This window comes from Ambystoma mexicanum, chromosome 11 (assembly GCF_040938575.1).
Source record: "Ambystoma mexicanum isolate Mex_15411 chromosome 11, UKY_AmexF1_1, whole genome shotgun sequence".
In the NCBI taxonomy this organism is placed as follows: Eukaryota; Metazoa; Chordata; class Amphibia; order Caudata; family Ambystomatidae; genus Ambystoma; species Ambystoma mexicanum.
Genome location: NC_090934.1, coordinates 917883147 through 917896288, shown reverse-complemented (window position 1 = coordinate 917896288; position 13142 = coordinate 917883147). Strand labels below are relative to the sequence as shown.

At 45.3% G+C, this 13142-nt stretch overlaps 1 protein-coding gene across 1 annotated transcript in view; it reads right to left on the bottom strand.

Annotated features, from left to right (window-relative positions):
* Positions 1-9968, bottom strand: part of LOC138505070 (mucin-6) — a 58114-nt gene extending 48146 nt beyond the window's left edge. Inside the window, exons 1-5 of the mRNA XM_069625393.1 lie at positions 9933-9968; positions 5867-5957; positions 5540-5677; positions 2873-3046; positions 25-119 (exon numbers count right to left, since the gene is read on the bottom strand). Of these exons, the coding sequence (XP_069481494.1) occupies positions 25-119; positions 2873-3046; positions 5540-5677; positions 5867-5957; positions 9933-9968 (534 nt within the window). The remainder of the gene's footprint in view (positions 1-24; positions 120-2872; positions 3047-5539; positions 5678-5866; positions 5958-9932) is intronic.
* Positions 9969-13142: the final 3174 nt, after the last annotated feature.

Genomic DNA, 13142 nt, shown 5'->3' with positions numbered 1-13142 from the left:
AGGATTGCTGCTTGCCTTACATACCTTGTAATATGGCTCAGGGTCCACCATGCTGTGACACACCGCGAAGACTCCGGGTGCTCTGAGCAGCTCTGAGCAGTGCGTTTCCGCACAGAGTTCTGGGAAAAGAAACACAGAATTCAATCATGCTCGAGTAGGCCCAAGTGTAAAAGGAACCCTAACGTAGATTCCCTGGGTTGTGTGCATTTGTATCATTTTATCAATCCTGTGTTCTCCCGAGCTGGCATAGTGGCAGAAGGCATGAAAGGCGCCTCATTGTTATTAAATGAGCCTGTGGCAGTGGAGCGCATCTACACCAATAGGGTGCTGATGCACCCTATTCAGATCATTACCTCCGGAGCGAGGAGGTTAAAAAAAAGAAGAAAAATAAAGTGCCACATCCTGGCCCCGCTCCCCTCTGCCCCGCCCCCTGTTGACCAGGGGCGCGCGAGGGGAGAACGCCAATTCGCCCAGGGCGCTGCTGTCCCTAAGGCCGGCCCTGGCCACTTACCGCACCATAACTTTCTAACATTTCATTCCGTCTGAGTGTGATTTCAGTGCACCCGCAACTGCTTTGCAGAATTGCCTGTGCACCAGGAAAGTGTGGCGGTCTCACTAGAGCCCCACAGACGCAGGCACAGTGTTCCGGGATACAGAGCTACACTACGCTACTCTGGTACGGCTTTCCGGGGCTTTCCTCAAAAACACAACACATTTATGTGAGTGTAGAATGGGTGGGCAGAGTTGTGCAAAGTATAGACCACCTCCTGGATGGTCTATATTTACCGCCTTCTTTGAGTAATGTCTTGACCCGCTGCATGTTTTATAATGGAAAGTTTTGGTGGCCTAAAGGGGAATTTCCTGCTTTGGGTCACGTCGCTGTTTGCTTAGAGCAGAGGTCTGCAACCTGCCGCTCTCTAAATGCATTGGACTACTTCTTGGGTGATTACTTTGAGTCACGTGGCTGTTTGCTTAGAGCAGAGGTCTGCAAGCTGCCGCTCTCTAAATACATTGGACTACTACTTGGCTGACTACTTTGGGTCACGTCGCTGTTTCCTTAGAGCAGAGGCCTTCAAGCTGCGGCTCACTAAATTCATTGGACTACTTCTTGGGTGATTACTTTGAGTCACGTGGCTGTTTGCTTAGAGCAGATGTCTGCAAGCTGCCGCTCCCTAAATGCATTGGGCTATTACTTGGGTGACTACTTTGGGTCACGTGGCTGTTTGTTTAGAGCAGAGGTCTACAAGATGCCGCTCTCTAAATGCATTGGACTGCTACTTGGGTGACTACTTTGGGTCACACCACTGTTTGCTTAGAGCAGAGGTCTGCAAGCTTCCGCTCACTAAATACATTGGACTACTACTTTCATGATCCCTTTCCATTGACTATGCTGGCTAGGTTTTCTTACCGTTGTAGTACAAAACATCTGGCGAGACAAAGGTTGCAAACACTGCCTTAAAGTAAACTCTTTTTGTTGGATGGCTCCTTAGAGTTTCACAATATATCTGTCATATTGCTCACATCTAGTTCACAATTTTTCTCACTAATAGAGTACCATATTTTTCTCAGTTAAACCACCTATTGATTTGACCATATTTAGATGTTTCGTATCAATATGCTTCTTTTGCACACATTTGGATTACAATAGACCTGGCTGCCATAATGCCAACCATTAGGCCTTCATTGTAGTCGTCATCATCCCCCGATCCTCCACCATAGAACTTCCCCAAGGCGTTGCTCCGCATAAGACCTCCACCCATATTCTGCTGCAGCAGCGGAAACTGCAGCGTGACCAAAGTAGGATCTAGGCGATTTGAGAACTGAAGAAGCAGACGTCGGGCTTCTTCCAGCAATTCTCCCAGACTCTGGAATAACAGAGAGTGGTCTATCAGATTGGCCCTCTCTCGCTTGCATCTCATGAAGGAACTATAGACCCGGCTGTTCCAGGAACACACTGTCACCCATTGAATCCCTAATCACCTTGTTAACACTCTCGTCCCCTCTCTTTCTCTGTACTCTCCCCCTGTTTTGTACATTGCTCCCTTGCTTCCTATGGCGATTCAACCTATATACATCTCATACACATGGTAAGTACTGGGCTACTATTGGTCCCAATTATTTTTGTATTCAGTTTGATATATTTATGTTGCCAACTAGAAAATCAAAGACTTGGTATGAAGCAAACTGAAGAAGGAAGGTCACCCACAATGTTGGTACCTTTACAACAAAGCTCGGGCTCCACTGCCAGTTGACATAATTATGCATTTCATGTGTATTCCAGCATGGCCATTTCAGACATTTTCAAATGCTATCTAAGTACTACTTCAGGGCTGTCACCTCTTGTATTGGTAAAGTGTAGGTATTGAATTGTGAATCTATCTTGGAACATATACAGAATCATATAACTAGTCACAAAGTGGAAAACGATACCACTGTATTTCTTTTAAATGATTCCACTTATTTGTTAACCATAAGACCCTGGTACTATGCACCTAAAGACAGCCCACTTTCACAACAGTAGGCCACCTGTTTCTCGCCAGTCATCTGCCACATCGATCACAAAAAGACCCCTTGGCTGCTCACCGTTACACCATCCTATCCATCATAATGGGCACCATTGCCTAACACTGCCACATCCACCTGCTCCCAGTTACGCTGCCCCACATTTCAGCATCTGACCACCTCATCGTTCAGCGTTGGGCGTCCCCATTCCAGCCAGCAGGTCTCCTTTGTTCACCATGAGGTCACTGCCCGCTCTCCAGAAGACCTCTGCACTACTCCCCATTGCCTTAGTTATCAGAATAGGGCTGCCGCCTACCTTGCCCACATTAGACGGGCATGGTCATCCCTGTTGCCCAGTCCCATTGCTTACCGTTGGACACACTCATGGAACAAGGGTTGATGTCTTTATTCCGGGCAGCAGTGCAGAGATGAGGGTTGGGGCTTGCTCTCCAGGAGTCGACGAAGACCGTGACGGACCCTTCGGGGATCCCAGAACTGGACATGAAGTCATCGTTTGTATCCTTGTTGAAATTACCACACAGGCCTGGACACACAAAGAACACATTAGGGGACGGGATTCTAGGGGGGCCTTCGTGATACGAGTAAATACATCCGAAAGAATGATCAGCACAGTGGATTACACGTACCACGCATGTACAGAGCTCCAAAACGTCGTAACTATGCTCATGTTAACGGCGAGCGGAAGAATGAAAGGGTCTGCCATTTCTGGGGGGATTTGAACTTCTGATCCACCCTGCACTGTCCCCCATCAGATGCATCATTGATATATCAGTTATCAATGAAGTCCAACAGCACCTACCCAACAGCTACACGTTCAGTGCGCAGAACTGCACCAGGGGTGCACTGCAACTGCAGTGCAAAGTATGTCCCCCACAGTGGAGCTGCATGCTCACCCCCATCAGCGGAAGTATTGAATTGAATTGAATTGATATTTTATTTATATCGCGCTCATACACAGGTGTTTCAGAGCACGAAAGTATACTTAGTGGGTCATGCTGTTGACAGGCTATATACACTGCATATAGAATAAGAATAAATAATTTTTTTTTTTTTTTTTTATTACGCAGCAATGTATTTAGCATTACAGTACAATTCAAAAACAAATACATTTTTAGATATATAGCAACCTAACTTTCTATATTCTTATGCATGTAATTAACAAGAGGAGTATAAATGATAACATATACAATTTATTACTGAAAAATATAATCTGTAAAATGGAAATAAATGGTTGATGAAGTGACTTAGATAACCCCCCCTCCACACACACAGAACAACTAACTAAAAAGAAAGCAATATTTCCCTTTTATGTACAAATAAAGCACCGATCCACAGTGCATGCGACAGGAATTCACCATCTCAGACAAACCTTTTAAAGCCAATTAATGAATGAATAATTATACTTTGCTTACACAGCTGACTAAGAAATACCCAACTACACTGGGATATTCTGCAATGATTGCTGCATGGAATGTAACTGCACGATCACTTCCTGCTTGTACATTGTCCTAAACGTCAGTAGACCGGGGGCAGGGTCTAGACCTCTTGTAGACTTTACATTCATGGCACCAGTGCATAGGCACTACGAACTCTATGTTTGCTGCAAGGCAGACTGGTTAGTAAAAATGGCTATTCCACGGTAAGGCCGTAATCACCCAACCTCTAGCAGATGCAAAGATCAGTGTTTCGCACCTGAGGAAAGGCCCTCAGTTCCTGAGGAGGCGGGAGTCGCAGGCAGAAACTGCCAGTGTCCGCCCGCGTTCCCCCCAGCCACCCATGCCCCCACCCTGGGTGCTGCCATTTTATTTCGAGATCTAGGCCCCTGGTCTTCCCATAGCCCCTCTTCTAGAATCCCCTCGTGTACAGAGCAGAGCATTGTAAGGGGCGTTGAGGGCTAGGATCTGAATTTGCCAAACTACCTGTCACGCGCTCCCTCCAGAAGGGATGCGCATGGCAAAATCTGCTGTGCTGTTATGTCATGAAGGGCATTTTCCACATAGAAGAACATGTTTTAATACCCACAAGCATCTAACAAAGAATCACTACTATTACAAGATTATCGATACTTTTCTTTTTAGCTAAAAGGGTTGCTTTTTTAGAAGTTAAACGTTTTTAGGTGTTTTACAAAAGTTGAAATTGCAATTTATAAGTTATAGAAGTTATGTAGAGACTTAGTGAATGTTTTATATGTTAAATAAAAAGTTCTTGCTGTAATTTGGGATGCAATGGCATGCCATGATCTTTGATGACTAATTCTGGCTACGACGCAGACGTCTCAGTCTAATTTCACCCTTGGGCTGGGAATTTTTGGTGACACTTGTCGTTTATAGACATTCTGACTTTGTATGTTTGGTGCCAAAAATATTTCTGCCTTCGCTTCCTCACCTCCGGAGGCGTTCCGCGTGCGTAATTGCACGGCAGTGGCCTTATTAGATGCTTTAAAATAGACGTTGCTAAATAAGCTAGCACAGTTGTTTGATATCATCAAAATATCTAATAAAACACAGACGAAAACATAAAACAGTGTTCAATGTCACTTCCTGTTCCACGAGCAAAATCACAAATCCGCGAGAAAGAAAATCTGTGAAGAATAAAATAGCAGAAACATTGACTTTTTAGACAATTTTCCCACTAATTTGGGGACCTGTAGGGTAACAATTTCACAAAGTTTTGGACCAAATTTCAGGAATGTCTAAAAGGAAAAGTTATCCTAATCTCTGGTAAAAAAAAAAGCAATTCCCCAACTCTTTGTCTACATTTTTAACCTGATGAACCGCACATTCTCCCCAGGACTATTGTATGCTTTGCATCAAAGCGCAACACCTAAAACAGGCGCCTCAAAAGAAGGAGGCCTCTATTTCAGAAAAATGTTGTGCAGTGTCTTAGAAAATTGAATGAAGCCATGCTAACTACAACCCAAGAGAACTTCCTCAGTAGACTTGCTCATAGGCACAGCATAGACTAGACTGGAAACTGGAAGATGCCATCTTTCTAATGTCCTCCATTGGCGTCTTACCTTTTGTGGAACCACCGTAGCTAGACTGCACCGTCAAGTAGACGCTGAACACGGGAAACCTCTGCAACACCACCTCCAGCCCAAAGTCACTGTAGAGCACCGTGTGGGTAGAGGATGCTCGGAACACAATCAGGCCGTCTGAAAGGCAACGGATGCGCAGGTTTTATTGAAGAGGTACATCAAGTACGGCATCAGGACAGTGACAGATTTATAAGTCCGGCAATCCCGCACCCCAAAAAGGACAAGGCCCTGCCACCATAGGCTATGACTGAAGTGTGCATCTGCAGAGTATTTGAAAGGCCGCTGGTCCATCAGTCTCATACTTACCGGTGATGTACGGAAGAGGTGTGATTTCTGCGTTGACAATCAGATGGTCTTGACTTGAAAGTACAATTGTTTCTATTGGCTGGAGAGTGTCCTGTGAAAAGTAAATTCCCCTTGTTCACATGTTCCAAGAAGAAGATCTACATAGATAATTGAATCTGCTGTATGAGATAGAATGGAGCCTTATCTGCCGAGTAATATGTGAAAGATAATGTGTGGCATGTATTGTGTGAGATCTAGGACTTTGAAGGAAGCAAGCTCCTGTACAGGACAGTGGACTGGTGGGTGATATCAAAGGTCCAGTACCAGACCTGCCCCTCTTTTTGCCATCCGTCCAGTTTCCTGTACTTCGACAGTACATTGAAGCTGCAAAATCTGACATGGAAGTACCTGATGGGTCTCTAGGCATGACATGGAACTATGTAAGATACTTAAAATGCCTATATTTGTTGCAATACCAGCCATGTGCATGCTTACCCCAAAAATTGCATAAGTGAGGCTCGTCAAACAGGTTTCCGAGGAGGAAACGCCACAGCTTTCGAATTTTGCGAGCAGGGTTCCATTGTGTGGAAGTTTGTGGCTCTGCATAGTTGAAGAAAACAAAGAAAAGCTTCCATCATGACTTTTCAACTTTAGAAAGTAAGTATTCATGGATAATGGGCAACGGCAGCCACTAGAAACCCCAGTTGAATCTCTAAGCGCATGTCGGCCAATAGAATCTCTCCATCCAGCAGGTACAGGATAGGAAGCCGTTGTTTTGGTAGGTGGGTTCTATTGATGAAATAGGGCTATTTGCAATGACCTGGCAGAGGGTCCTTTGCTCCAGGGCATCTACCTTTGGGTTTGAGACTTGTTCCTCGGCCCACCTCTTTCCCTACTTCTGGGTAATTCTCTTCTCTGCCTCACCATATAACTTGCATGCACCCATGTGAGGCTTACCCTCCCAAAATACCTGATCCACACATCTGCCTCTCACCCCTCAAGACCCGTTCCCCGTCTTTCCCTCCCATCTTGCAGGCGGTTCTACGTTATTTAATCACAGGACTTTTCTTTGTGGGTTTTTTTTTACCACCCCAAACCCCCCATTCACTTTATTTTTTAAAATTTTTTAACCCCCCCCCCAATAAATTTGCGTAAAAACCCTGCGATGAAAAGTCCCGCGATCAAAGGACGGTATACCCTTGCAGTCGTGCCTGTGAGATTTTCAGGATGGTTACAAATACCAAGACACACTATAGGATTAAGAGGAGCCAGCTGCCTGTAACGTTCTGAAATAGTCTGTAGAACTTACATGTATGGTGAGTGGCAAGCGAAGGAAAGCTACAACTCTTCATCCTCTTAAGTAATCTGGCCATTAAACAGCAGTGAGTGCTCCAAGTATAATTTTGCCTTCCAGATGTTTTGGAATTCATCCACCATCTGCCCTAGCCAGCAAATTCTTTGGAGAAGGATCATGAGAGTTGCAGTCCAAAACATGTGGAGGGCCACAGAGCACCTTACCCTTGCTGTTTGGCGATTAGGTGAACCCATTACGGCCTACAGGAACCAAGAGAGTCTGAAGAGCCTGCCAAGTACTTACCGAAAGAAGGACATATTCACAGACTCCATGGAATTGAAAAATCTTGTTATCAAAGCTGGAGACCTCTGACCCTGAGTCGATGGAGCACCTCCCTGGACAGTTTTCATCACTGCACTTCCACTGGCCCATGAGACATTGACTGGGAAAAGAAAAGGGACAACCCAACCTTATCACTCCGCAGTGCACAGGCACGTCTCAATAAGAATTACATGACCATAGATAAAGAACATGCCAGTACATGTTCACTGATGCTAGATACCCTATGTATCAGCTTTAAGGAGCTACACAGTGCCTGGAAACTAGTACAGCAAAATATATTCCGAATATTTTATTGACATGTGGGAGAAACTACAGGAAAGTAGGAGAATGGACATCTGTCAATCACTGAACTTGAATCTGCTTCTGCCACATACACGCGGCCATTTTATGTTGTCTTAAATTAAGTTTCTCCTATGTTTCCTTGCCACAAGGGATCATGAGAGCTGGTGCTCTTTGGGGAAGCATCTGTCAGAAGCTAGGAATCTACCTCGTTCTTTAACAGAAGAATTAAGTTCGAGCCTTATTTAACCTCGTGGGAGTACAAGACCTACACGTCCACCCCTAAAATAATGAAGTAGTACATTGCTTTGCAAATAAAATATATCTTAACTTAAAATATGGGCCGAAAATTACGTCAATGGCAAAGCAAAAGCAATTCAATGACCAGGTGAGAGGTCAGGCTAAATCCTCATACTGACTGTGTTTCAACCCTGGGAACAAAGCAGAAGGATTGAGTATCCAATCAGAGAGTTGGATGTGTGAAGAAGGTAGGTCTCAATGATGCATTTAAGGGGAAAAATACTGCCTGAAATGTTGGAAAGTATCTGGCTTCTGCTTCATAATACCTGTATCTCATGGGGACAAGCAGTTATCTGCCCAATACTTGCTTGGTTGAGACATGATGTGTGCCTGTCAGACACCACACTATTGTGATGTGGAAATCCATGTTTTTTATTGTTTGTTTTTTTTCTATGGATTTGGAATGTAGCTACACCACTGGCTGGGGTTCACTCACACTCATTGTCCGCTGTGAGTTCCTGTGTTATCTGGCCTTTTGGGGTGGGACCAAGCCGGATTTGCACATGGTCTTTCCCCTTCTGTAAAGGCTTGGCAGGTGAAGAACGATGGCCTGGAGTGTTGTCCAGAGTAATGCCAGAGGTTAAGATGAATTCTAAACCTTCCAGCCATCACCTCTTGTGTTTTGCTATAGACACCCCGAGGGCAACAGGTGTGCCCAGATTTATGTCCCATGCCTCCTGGGCTTAGATACCCAAGCTACTCCTCACTGATGAGGCCCGACAAGGCCAAAACATGTCAACGGTTGCTTGTGGTCTCATGCAGAAGGGATGTGACCTAGCAGTTCAGGCTGGACTGCCCCCTTTAGGGTGGGGCCAAGCATAATTTGCATATGGTCTTTCCCCTTCTTTATTGGCTTGGCAGGCGAAGAACGATGGTCTGGAGGGTTGCCAGAGCAATGCCAGAGATTAAGATTAATTCTAAACCTTCCAGCCATCACCTATTTTGTTTTGCTGATCAGATGCTGGTGCAGGATCCTTGGCGCCATCTTTTCTTAGATCACCACAGGCCTTTGCTCCAACTTTGACGCTGAGTATATAGGCAGAGGGGACCTTACTCCCGTTTAGCCAAGATGGCAAGCACCATCTTCTTGTCCCCTGCCTAGAACAGGGATTGCTTCACAATAGGTACAAACCAGCAGGGAATTTGTAGGGGTAAATATTACCTTATATGGCTGAACACATTTTTATGAAGTTGGTGCAGTTCTCTATTCCTGTCAATATAACTGGCTAAGTATCCATATTCAAATTACAGGCAGCGATGACCTCTGAGGACCTGTACCTATATGCATATAATGAGCAGGAATGCCTTCTGAAGACCTTCACTTATGTCTAAATAAAAGGAAGAGGTGTGTACTTAGTACAGAAACTCATAGCTATATAATGAAGCAATTATATATGCTGTGTCGGGCTGGATTGGCCAGTAATGGCTCAGTCCCAAGTTACAGGCCTGAGTGTAGTGAGGGTCTTGATGCTGGGCCCCGGTCCCGTTACTGCTGATCCAGCCCACCATGCACTATTATGGGTATTACTCCTAAAAGCACCACAGGCACAGAAACAGAAGACTGGTGGAGCCCTTCATCTAGTCCTATGACCCAGGCTGTGGGACTGGCGGGGAATCGGAAGTGAAGGCCGGGGAAAAGGTAAGTGTGCGAGTAAGGAATGGGTGGACGGGTGGGGTAGGGAGATACAGGAAGGGAGGGAACGGGTCCTTGCTCTGGGACATGGCAGACTCAGCGAAAAAGGTACCTGCTTGATGATGGAACATGGGCTCATACCGTTAGTTTCATCCCGCTTTCCTGGCGTTCTTATTGGCTGGCACCTTATCTTTGGGAGCGGATTGGAAAATATGTCCTCTAAAGGCCTGCACTCGCACCTGTCCAAGAGATGCGCTCTGTGAAGCTGTGCTCATGTCGATATAAGGGGCAGAGATGCCGTCTGAAGATCTGCCTCATTGCCATGTAGCGGGCAGAGATGCAGGGCTGAAGTCGAGGGTACACACGGGGGGGCGGAGTCCACCCACTTTTTTCAGAGGGTGGACTGAGTCCCCCCAGCTAAAATGAGAAAACATTGATTGTCTTCTTTGAATTTATGAATTAAAGCCGACCTCAGGGATGAAACCTGCAGTCGTCAGGTTTGCAGGCCAGACACTTCACCACTGCACTTTATAACCTGATGACAAATAGGAAACTAAAGGTTAAATGTCCTATTTCGGTACTGCATGTTCCAGGGAGAACATTTGTATTGGTTATTGGAGTTTAAAACATGCACACCTTTTAACGTTTAACTATTAGAGGAAAATATCCTCTCTGTTGATTTTATGAAAGGAAAATGCCATTAGTCCTGTGCATTTAGGTGGTTATGCAAAGCCAATTGAATGAAATGTGCATATTTCACCTTGATATGCTAATTTCTGGCGAGAACCTATGCCATTGCATTTGTTGATGAGTCCCCCCACTGTTATTTTTACGACTTGACCCCTGCAGAGATGGACTCAACAAACAAGGAAACATTGACCGGTGCAGCACTGAGAGTCCATGCCAGTACTTGCAAGTCTTTTGGCTTGATTTAAATGTGGTCTTTATGCTGCCCTTCAACGACTTTAGGGCACTTTTGGGGCATTTGAGAATTAAACTAGCAAATAATAGAGTCACACAGTTAAGCAATGATGGAGACCACAACATGTGCATAGTTTGGAGCAAGTATCTTCCCCAGAGAGAGCGTTTGGCCATTCTGTGTGTACTAGGCCTCAAACTCCTTTTTGAACAGGACAGTTTTCGTATGCTCCCCGAATGGGCGCTCACACCTGGATTCACTCCCATGCCCTGGCAAAAAAAGACTTGGCTTTGGGAAGATCCTTGGTTTCTCAAAGCTTCAAGAGTTGCCTTTATCTTTTTTAGGAGCAGTGTGTGTGCAGGGTTTGTCTCAGGAGGATAGGTCAGGGGCAGCGTACTCGCCTTGGAAGCAAGATGTCACGGAGCAACACGGGTTCAATCCGAGGGTCCGCACTTAGACACCTCTGGGTATTAAGCATGTTATAAATAACTTATCATATCATATCATGGTGGACTCATCTCATTGTGCCGAGGTACCTTGTGTGCACCCAATTTCTGTGGTCACTAGCTACAATGCAACTCCCAGACAGCAAAGCTACTGTTGGTATAAAGGGTCCCTGGTGATTGCTAGCCCTGAAGGCCATGCCATGTGCAGGGAGCTGCCTGGCCATGCAGCTCCCATAGCCATTGTGGTTGAGGAAAAGCTTTTATGTACTCACACAGTGAGCATGAGCTTCCTCATTTTGGTGAGGGAATTTGCCTCCTGCACGGCAGAAGACACCGTCCTGTGTGCAACATATGAAGCTTTTAGGATCAAAGCTGAGAAAGATGGGAATTGCTGCCTAGCTGAGGGTAGAGGAGAATTAGAATTGATGTTGACTTCATTTGCACGCGATGAGCCTGTGTTCTTTGGATGGCCGAGGGCAGGCAGGACTCACCAGGTTTGGCACTCATTAGTTGTGGTCTCATTCTGGGAGTATATCTGCTCGTTGATCTTGCAGGGACACTCCTCTACAGGGATGCAGCTCCCGGTGCCGGAGACATCATCAAGAACAGTACCTGCCATTTTAAGAGACAAGGGAAAGTGGTTAGACCATCTGGCCTGCTGCCCATCCACATCCACATCCTGTCCCGCCCCCTTCATCGTATCCTCCCCCCTGGGAGCTCTTACGCATTTGGAAATGTATTCTGGTCTTGTTATGGATTCTAACCGTTCTGTCTTTTCGCTCAAAGTCACTTTGCCTTTCCATGCCAGCCCCTCTTCTATTTCGCCATCCTTCTGAGTGTCTTCTCTCCATAGAGTTCATAGATAATTGTCTTTTAATCAATGCACACCTCATTTTCTGCACCTTTGAATCGCTTTCAAGCCAGTACACTCTGTAATATTATTAATTTCTGTATTTTTCCGGTGTTTGCCCAAATACCCAGTGGCTTTGTGGACATGAATCAATTGAACGCCGTGGGCTTTGAATGTCTAATCAAAGAAAAGGTGGAACTTCACTCATAATATCACACATACTTTAAAATCCACCTTTTCACACGCATGTTTTCTTTAGGGTGTTACTGTTTTTAAAATGCAGTCAGATAAAATTAAACTGTCAATATGAATCGAAATTGCTGAATTTGTTTGGAAATATGTAATTCTATCATTGAAAAAAGGTGGATTTATTTTTTGTGTTCATTGCCACGTGTCTTGCTTCCAAGGCAAACACGTTGCCCCTGAGCTATCCTCCCTCCCCTGGATGCATGGATGCACATGAAAGCCTGGATATTGCAACAGTACTTTCCTCGCATCCTCCACAATTGCTTAACATGAGAGAATCAAGAAGAAAGGATCTCATCAGGCTTCACTAACAGTGAAACCTACTGACATGGCGGTGAGGTGTAGACCATGACTGTGAGCCGAGGTTTCTGTGGGTGTGGATGGTGAAGACCCTAATAATGATTTCAAAGTGCTACCTCAGGGTTCCTTCGAGCCGAGGTCTTATAGATAAGAGCCAAGAGACGTAGGGATTTGGAAAAGCAGATGTTTGGCAGATATCGCTATTCTATGCTTTGCCGTGTTATTGAGTTTTATACTGTGCACTGGTGCCATTTGCACGGTCTCCAGGTACTCTGGTGGATCTAAACAAGAAGGGAGTGGGCTAGGTGAGTGGGGAAAAAAGGAAAATGCAAGATAGCTTTGCTGTGGTCTGTTTCTAAGTGTCATGCGGCAAGAGCACAGAGACAGTTGTATAGAAAGGAGCCGGTATGTGGTATGTGATGTGTAAGTCGACTGTAGCGGTGCAGCATTCTGTTGTTTTCTGTCTGTTGGTAGGGTTTTCCTAGTGCCTCAAAGTGACTGTGATTCACAAGTGGCTCCTTATAAGTACTATAAATAAATATTCAATTGCCGAGTGCGAGTGGCTTAGTTGGTATTGCGCATAGCGTGTTTCGAGTCTAGAGTATGGGAATGTAGTGTGGGGAGGTTAGTGGAAGGCCTGGTGGGCAGCTTGGAGCATTTATCGAGTGTGGACATGGTCGACGTCTTG